This window comes from Nerophis lumbriciformis, linkage group LG15 (assembly GCF_033978685.3).
Source record: "Nerophis lumbriciformis linkage group LG15, RoL_Nlum_v2.1, whole genome shotgun sequence".
Classification (NCBI taxonomy): domain Eukaryota; kingdom Metazoa; phylum Chordata; class Actinopteri; order Syngnathiformes; family Syngnathidae; genus Nerophis; species Nerophis lumbriciformis.
Window position 1 is genome coordinate 14390001 of NC_084562.2, and position 9394 is coordinate 14399394.

The 9394-nt window shown below is 39.4% G+C and overlaps 1 protein-coding gene across 2 annotated transcripts in view; it reads left to right on the forward strand.

Moving 5' to 3' along the window:
• LOC133615923 (uncharacterized) overlaps positions 1-8877 on the forward strand; it is a 14429-nt gene extending 5552 nt beyond the window's left edge. The window contains exons 2-6 of one of the 2 annotated variants that reach the window (XM_072914787.1): positions 271-624; positions 835-1284; positions 1357-1431; positions 7825-7903; positions 7975-8877. In XM_072914787.1, coding sequence (XP_072770888.1) covers positions 271-624; positions 835-1284; positions 1357-1431; positions 7825-7903; positions 7975-8143 — 1127 coding nt within the window. In that variant the 3' untranslated portion in view covers positions 8144-8877. The remainder of the gene's footprint in view (positions 1-270; positions 625-834; positions 1285-1356; positions 1432-7824; positions 7904-7974) is intronic. The other variant, XM_072914788.1, reaches the window with a different exon arrangement.
• The last annotated feature ends 517 nt before the right edge of the window (positions 8878-9394 follow it).

The following is a 9394-nucleotide window of genomic DNA, read 5'->3' on the forward strand; positions in this document are numbered from 1 at the left end:
CAAGTTCTAAAATTTTTGTTTGAGTCACCCGCACTGGGTGTGTCACAGACTGAAGCAGACTTCCACTCACACATGAGTAATAGCACAGGTTAATCATTACTGTCACACCTTAACAAAGTAGACAAAACGAGTTTCAACAAGAATTCCTGGCACCAGTCTCCTTTTATAGTCATAGTTTGGCGCCAAATTCCCCCCAAAAAACTTTCCATGTCAAGTGTGGTAGGTCAATATTTGTGCTGATCCTTGTGTTTTTCCGGCCCTATGTCCCAGGAGTGACCCAAATTCCCATCAAAGCTGAGGAAGATGTGTTTCCCGAGGCTGTGAGTGATGAGTTCCTCGTTGAGCAGGTCTTCGTCCAGTCAGAATCACGTCAAGGAAACACAACACCTCAACCGTTCGACCAAACGTCCTCTGGTGCAGAGAGTCGGAATCAAACCCTGGTGGAGGACAGCTTTGAGAGCAGTGCGTCGGGTGACGGCGATGAGGAGCTCTCTGGTGACTATTCAACCACAAGTCCAAATGACAGGTCTGGCTCATCTACCACTGAAACTGCTCTCTTTGGGTGGATCATTTCTTCTGGGCCACAAGCAGCTCCGTCGAGTAGCACTGCAAATCCAAGCCCACCTACTCACACTACTGACGCCCCCAGAGATAACGAGATCCTATACCAGAATTCTACTACACACCCAAAAGCATCCGAAGACAGCATAGAGGGGCTCTATGATGACTATGCAAACACGAGTCTTAACGACTGGTCGAACTCATCTACTACCGAAGCTCCTCTCTTTGGATGGATCGTTTCTTCTGGGCCACAAGCAGCTCGGTCAAGCCCACCTTCTCACACTACTGACGCCCCTTATTTCGGATCCGGAGATAACGAGATCAAGTCTTCTACTACACACCCCAAAGCATCCGTTGACAGCATTCAAGGGCTCTCTGATGACTATGCAAACACAAGTCCAAGAGACTGGTCGGACTCATCTACTACCGAAACTCCTCTCTTCGGATGGATCATATCTTCTGGGCCAGAAGCAGCTCGGTCAAGCCCACCTTCTCAAACTACTGACACCCCTTACTCTGGGTCTGGAGATAGCGATATCCTACACAGGTATTCTACTAGTTACCCCAGAATGACCCAAATTAGCCCTGATGTTACATCATCAACTTTTGTGGGACCTGACTTGGTAGACGAGGGTTCAGCAGATGACGTTTTTGGCTCCGGACAGGGATATGCCAAAAAAATCAGCAAAAAAAAGAGACTCCTTAGCTTTTCACCTATCCAAGGTAAACATTCCAATACTGGTCTTTGATATTTTAATTGATCAACATGAAATACTTCCGTTTGTGTTCCCCCAGGTGGTAAAACTCCCCATGTTCTGGAGTCTGAGGATTCTGCAACAACAGAGCAGCACAAAGGACATGTGACACCAGGTGTGTGTACAACAAATGCATTTGTAAACTAAGCACAGTGGTAACTCAACTTACCAACTAGTGATGCGCGATACCACTGATATTCTTTCCGATCCGATACCGAGGAAAATTCAGGCTGGTATCGGCGATATCGATTTGATAATTTGTGCAAATATAACTAATGTGTCTGGTAAAATTGAAAAAGTAGTGTATTCCAAATAATATCACATCTCATAGCATAAAGAATACATAATAATAGTTTTTTGTTTTGTTTTTCTTTTTAAACTCTGAAGTATATTGAGGTAGTGGCGCAAATAACAATATAGCCCAGCTACTACAATAAGAAACAAAGAGGACACAATCATACAAAATATACGAAGATAGAGTTTCAAACAATAACAAAAAAAAAAGGATATAAGTACAATAATAAGTACCGTATTTTCTGGACCATAGGGCGCACCGTATTATAAGGCGCACTGCCGATGAGCAGATCTATTCAGGTCGATTGTCATACAAAAAGCACACCGGATTATAAAGCGCATTAAATGAGTCGTACTATGTTTTTTTTTCTAAATGTACAACACTTCCTTGTGGTCTACACAACATGTGATGGTGGTTCTTTGGTCAAAAAGTTGCATAGATTATGTTTTACAGATCGTCTTCAAGTCGCTTTCTGACAGTCCCTTCAGGATGCGCTGTTTTGTGGGCGGTCTTATTTATTACCTACTCAGTGGCCTAGTGGTTAGAGTGTCCGCCCTGAGATCGGTAGGTTGTGAGTTCAAACCCCGGCCGAGTCATACCAAAGACTATAAAAATGGGACCCATTACCTCCCTGCTTGGCACTCAGCATCAAGGGTTGGAATTGGGGGTTAAATTACCAAAAATGATTCCCGGGCACGGCACCGCTGCCGGCCACTGCTCCCCTCACCTCTCAGGGGGTGAACTTTAGTACTTTAATTAACGTGGCTCACCTTCGGCAGCGTCCTCTCCCTGTCATCTTTGTTGTAGCGGTGTAGCGTGATTTGCCGACAATCCATCCTTCAAAGTCATACTAAAACATTTTGACAGATTTTTTAGCGCCGTGTGTAATGTCCTTTATTTTCAATGGAACATTTAAAGTTTTGCTGTTGTTTACTGGCGTCGTATTGCAGTCTACACTTATCTCTTATATGTGACTGCCATCTACTGGTCACACTTATCACTACACCATGTACCAATAAAATGGCTTCGAGGTCGGTAAGCACAACCAGAATTATTACGGTTACAAGGCGCACTGTCGATTTTTGAGAAAATTCAAGGCTTTTAAGTGCGCCTTATAGTCCGAAAAATATACTGTAAGTAAGTAACATTTATTTGTATAGCACCTATAACAGACAAACAAGCCACAAAGTGCTTCACAAGAAAATTAAAATATCAGAAATTACATCTTATATAAAAGCACAATATAAAAACAGTATGAATAAACAATACAATATACCAGTGACGTGCGGTGAGGTTCATGACTGGTGAGGCACTGACTTCATCACAGTATCTTATTCACCATTTGTTTTGCAGCAGTTAACGAGTTATGTTTAAAAGCTCATACCAGCATTCTTCCCTGCTTGGCACTCAGCATCAAGGGTTGGAATTGGGGGTTAAATCACCAAAAATTATTCCCGGGCGCTGCGCCACCGCTGCCCACTGCTCCCCTCACATCCCAGGGGGTGAGCAAGGGGATGGGTCAAATGCAGAGGACAAATTTCACCACACCTAGTGTGTGTGTGACAATCATTGGTACTTTAACTTAACTTTAACTTTACACATACAAACTGTAGCACACAAAAAAGCACATTTAATAAAAAAAACGTTATTATGGTCTTACCTTTACTTATTAGTGCGGGAACAGTGGTGTTCGTGTTGGAGGAGTTGTGAATGAATGAAATATGAAATCCGTGCTGCAGTCTGCAGGTGTACCTAATGTTGTGTCCCTGCAGTCGTTCACGGCCCCTCCGGCATGAGCATTGTTGTTTTTGCACTTTTTGGCTTCTTGTTAAGTGACTTTTTTTGGGTGGATTCGGTCTTGCACGTGAAGGGTTTGGGTGTGGGCTTTGGTTGGTGTGGCGCTCCCGTCGGGGGGTGCATTCTGCGGCGGGGGTGCATTAACCGGCACCAGGAGGCAGGATTACTGCGAGCCTCAGCCAGTCCGTGTTTGCAGCAGTTTTATGATTGCTCAGCACAAGAAATACGTTACACACATACAGTTGTTGACAAAATACACTGTACATTATATACCTCAGCTAACTAAACTATGGAAATGTATAATATAGTTCATATAGCAATACGGTCTCACTGCACAGCAGGCCATCAGTTAGCCGAGTCCGCAATCCATGTTGAGGCACTGAGTGACGTGCCTCAACTGGCTGCTGATCACCGCACCGTCTCTTCTCAGTATTTGAACGGCAAATGTGAAAATTCAGCGATTTTGAATAAAAATAATCGAAAACTGGTGAAGTTAAATGGAAAATAACTTTATAGTATAATCACTGAATACATATAACAATTTAATTAATGAGGCCCCGCCTCACCTGCCTCTAGTGACCGCACGTCACTGCAATATACAAACAAAATAAACGACAACATAAAAATCATAGCAGCCTAAGAGTAGCTAATTAAAAGCCAGAACAAATAAATGAGTCTTAAGATTGCTTTTGCATTAGTAAACAGAGTCAATTGAGCGCAATGAGAGCAGAAGATAGTTCCAAAGCGTGGGAGCAGCAGCCTGGAAAGTTTGGTCACCTCCAGTCTTAAAACCAGTGCGTGGAACTTTCAGGTTGAACACTTTCAGTATTTACACCCCTGGTGTAAATACTGATCAAAAGCATCCGACAATGACATTTCACATCATGCCTCATTCACAAGTCTTTTTTTAAAGAAACAATATCATACATTCGGGCTTCCCCAGTAGTCTGTTCAGTTTTTTTCTCAGAACCTCTACTGCGTTTGAAAAGACTCTCTATGCACTGAAGTGGTAGTAATTCTCAGGTACTGCACATCAGGATTTGGAAGTTTGACTCATGTTCTTGTCCACCAAACCAGTGCATCGCTATCCGGGATAACGACTTTTTGTTCTGAGTACCGACGTATTTCGATGAGCACATCACTTGAAGCTGATCGGCGATGGTGTCCTGACAAAACCTGCATGTCGTAACCTAACTACCTTACCTGGGCGGAAGAAAAAAGAAGTTCCCACCAATCGCCTTACATTTAGACAAGGTTTAGTTACTTTACACTGTGTTCCTATTAGTGATGTGCATTATCTCAAATTACTTAAGTATCAAAAGTTGGGAATTGACAGTAGAATATCAAAATTAGTGGTGTCGATGTGTCAGTCTCGATCCTACCACGACCAAAATAAAACATAACTCAAATCAGCTAATTACCAAAACACCATCATTTTAAAATGTGACATGCCTATTTAAAAGAAAAAACAAACTTATAGATAATACATATTTTTTGAAAAGCATTACAATAGCATGCATTACTAACGACTATAGTAAATTTCAGGCATAATGTAATAATATTGGTCAGGATTTACCTCGGGCAGGAAGCTTTTGTTGGTGTCTCCTTCGGGATGCTTTTCCGTCATGTAACAATAGGAACTAGGAAATAGTTGTTTATGTTGCACACGGACGTCTTTGAGTGACGGAACGGAGAGGTCAGACTTTACAGCCAGCGATATGTAAGTCCGTGTACGTACTTCTCGTTAATGTATAAAAAAAATACTGGATTATTGTTGGATATCCGTATTATACTGTTGTTCAAATAAAGATAAAACAGTTAAAAAGTTTGTTTGGATAGCAAAAATCACTTTATTTTTTATTGTATTTGTATTTTTTATTAATCAGTCCAACAAAATAATGATACCATAATCATACAATTGAAATTCCAAAACCAAACCCAGCCCAGCAACATTCAGATTTGCAATCAACAGAACCATTGAGAAGACACACAGACATGACACAAAACAATCCAAAAGTAGCCAAACAAAAATGATTAATAGCAACAACAGTATCAATATGAATAAGAATTTCAACATAGCAGTGAAATATCACTTTCTGAACATGGAGTACTCTAATTATTAGTGGGGAAAGTGTGGTTTTAAATTATTTCAGGTCATCAGTGGATACTTTGGCGACCTGTTAAAATATTAAGATGTTTATATTTCGGAAAAACTGCTGTCAAGTAGGGAACGGAAGTGGCTGACGGAAAAGAGCAGTGACCGTACCAAATGTCATGCTCGATTGTCCAGTTTGAAAATGTCACGTCGAACACAGCATCGGCAGCTTTACCATATTTTCCTGGATAAATGTCCGTCGTTTGGACGTTTTTAGCTGATTCTTGGATTGGCTAAACCAGGGTTTCTGAACGTTTTCGACCTCAGGGCCTAGGTTTTCTACAACAGAGGGGTCTGGGGCACACTCAAATATTAACACTGAATTATTATTCTTACGCTTTAATTGTATTCAATAATTATATCTAACCTAATTACTGTTTACAACCTTGTCTAAAGTCATGAAATCATGTGTTATTCACAAAGATTATTATTTACATAAACCTTAGGCTTAGATCAGGCTGATTTAAAAATGAGTTCTAACCAAATATACTGCTTAAGAAGGGATTCATAAATAACTGACAAAAAATACATAGTTATGTTGTGCTGAAATAAACTAAATTAATAATACATATGTTTCTTAAATGTCAATAAAGATTAAAATTCAAATGAAAATACATCTTTATATGGAGTGAATTTACAACCAAAACAACACAAACACACACACAAATGGTGTTACTCATGCCCAACGGTTTGCAAGAAAAAAACAATTTTATTCAATTAAAAAAAATGTTGTATATAAAAATCAAACAAAAAAAAACTATTTTCGGCAATTAAAAAGGAGATTCATTTACAGGTTGCGCTTGTTTCCCCTCTGTCTTCTGCCCGCCATTTTACTCCCCACCCTGCTTATTCTTATTTTTGACAGACGGCACCATGCGCAAATAACAGCAGCTCTGACGGCCTTAAATTGACTCAGCAGCACCACCTGTCGTCATACAGTGCGAAGTGTGAGCGCAAGTGTATGGATTGCGCTGGGTGGAATATCATTGCCAAAAGTTTAAACTTTAAGAATGAATTCTATATCTGAAAATCGTTTAATTATTTAAAAAAAAAATATTTTTTATACTTCCAAATCTTTTTTTTTACTTGCAGAAAATTATAAAAATATATAACCTCCGAATCGTTTTTTATTTGAGAAAAAAACGTTGGTTTTTTTACTTGCAAAGTGTAGGACGTGAGTAAAAACATTTGTGTGTGTTTGTGGAGTTTTGTCAGTAATTTCACTCCGTCACTTTAGTCATATTTTTTGCGTTTAAGAAACCTTTCTATAACTTGAGCTGCAGACTTATTCTATTTGTTTGATATTGTCATTATTGCCACAAGTGGTGGAGAAGTGTATTTCAACAGAATATCGACCATTTTTTGGCTGCCCAACAATGGTTAAGAAACACTGGGCTTAACCTAGGACGTGTTTTTAATGGTTTGTTTCTCTGATTGGCTGTCCGCATCTTCTCCTACGCACTAACAGTCTCAGTTCCAGTCGTTGGACAACAGGATTGTGTCGCTCTCTGGCTGTAGGCTGTGAATATATATATTTTTTTACCTACAAATCGTTTTTAATTGGGAAAAACTGTTGTTTTTTTTTACCTGCAAAGTGTAGAACGTGAGTAAAAACATTTTTGTGTGTTTCTGGAGTTTAGTCAGTAATTTCACTCCGTAACTTTAGTCATATTTTTTGGCGCTTAAGAAGGAGTTGATGTCAGCAGTCCAGAGAAGCTAGGGTCGATATTCTTCTATGCCATCTCTGTCGTTGCATAGCTTTCGTCGGTAAAGTGTGCGGAACAAACATCCGATTTCTTGCCACTTTCGCATCTTTGGGCCACTGGTGCAACTTGAATCCGTCCCTGTTCGTGTTGTTACACCCTCCGACAACACACCGTCGAGGCATGATGTCTCCAAGGTACGGAAAACAGTCGAAAAAACGGAAAATAACAGAGCTGATTTGACTCGGTGTTTGTAATGTGTTTGAGAAAATAGCGGATTGCTTCCCGTCAATAGAAAGGCGTTTAATTCGCCAAAATTCACCCATTTAGAGTTCGGAAATCTGTTAAAAAAAAAAAGGTCTTTTTTTCTGCAACATCAAGGTATATATTGACGCTTACATAGGTCTGGTGATAATGTTCCCCTTTAAGCATTTCAAAAAGCCGAGAGACAGCTCGTACCTTAAAATAGTCGGAAGCTGAAGTACCACTGTACAAGCACTCTTTAGGTGACTTTCTAGAAAGGGTCCATTCGATTAAGTCTAGCTCTTATCTTGGCAGATTGGATCATCATCCTGGGATTTGTTGTGGGAGTTGCAGCTCTGGTTATGCTTTGTGCGGCGATCGCTACCAGAGACAAGTGAGTCACTAACCTCATCAAAACCAAACATGAGCTCATTTCATTGAACATGCACTATTTCTATATATCAGGTGGAATGGCCCAAATCAGGCAAAGTGTTCAAAAACCAAAGCCGGCTCCACGCAGAAGGATGCAGAGGCCGAGATGTTCCTGGAAAAGGAAAAACCCAGAGAAAATGGAAAGGCAGAAGAGTACACAGTCATCCCCCTGGATGAGCTTCCGGAGAAATACTCCCACTGAAACAGACGTATGAGGAACAGACCGTCTTAGCTGCTTGACAGCTCTGAGTACCCTTGCTACTTTGCAGCTTCAGTCTGAACGAGAAATGTCTGGCTCGCTAATGGCATCGGGAAAACTTTGCAGAACACATTTCAACATTCGTTATTTATTGTCACGTCAACTCCTGTTAACAATAAACATACAAATCTGATCATTTAAGATGTAGAAATACATCAATACCACCGCTCTGACAGCGTTTCTTACTGCCTAATATTTACAAAGAGAGTGCATCTAGGAAAAAGATAGTGTTACAATGTGTTATTTTCTCTTTTTTAATGCATTTTTTTGCTAAATCATTTTTTTCAACTTGTATATTACTTTGTTACGATAGTATTATATGTAATTTATGATGTTCTGTAGACATTCCTTACAAAAAACAGTGAAAATCCGTATGCACATTTTAAGTGTTCCTTTTTTGTGTCATTAAACACACTTTCAAAAAAACAACAACCCTGCAGCAGCTCGTCAGTAGCAACAATTTATTGATACTTGATATGTACACACACGTATTAAAACAACAACTTAATTATTATTTTTTGTCTGACAAAGACTGTTCAGGCCTGAGCTTGTTTATTATCCATGCCTGCTTTTGATGAATGCATTGTGTGATCGGACCGTCTTGGTCAAAATTGTATTATATACAAACAACAAATGAGCATTGAATACAGAATAAAGAACAAAAACAATAGAAAACACATGTTGAATTCACTAAAAAATGTTACATTTTCATGAAAACACTTGCTATTTAGCTCAGTTGACTACAAACACTTCCTTATCAAATCAAGAAAGAAAGGAAATAAGTGATGCTTTAAGTTCAGAGATAATAGATTTAACTGATATGAATATTGAGTATTAATTAGTTAATCGGGACACATCTTCCCCCATCTCTAATGTTGCTATAAGCCAGGGGTGTCCAAACTTGGGAATTTTTTTTTTTTTTACAGGGGCCAAATACATGCAAAATGTATAATAACATAATGGATGTATAATCAATATGATAGATGCATAATTGGATATTAAGAGTATGCGGAAATTTGACTCCTACCTTGTTTACTTCTGTGACAACCTTCTTAAAGTTGTGTAATCAGTCAGAAATAAAGCAGCCGAAATACACAAAACATTGATACGTATGGAGAGTGTTTTATGTTTTTCCCATCATGCACTCTAAATTGGTGTAATTTAGAATTATTTTAAATAGTGTTTTGACGTTTT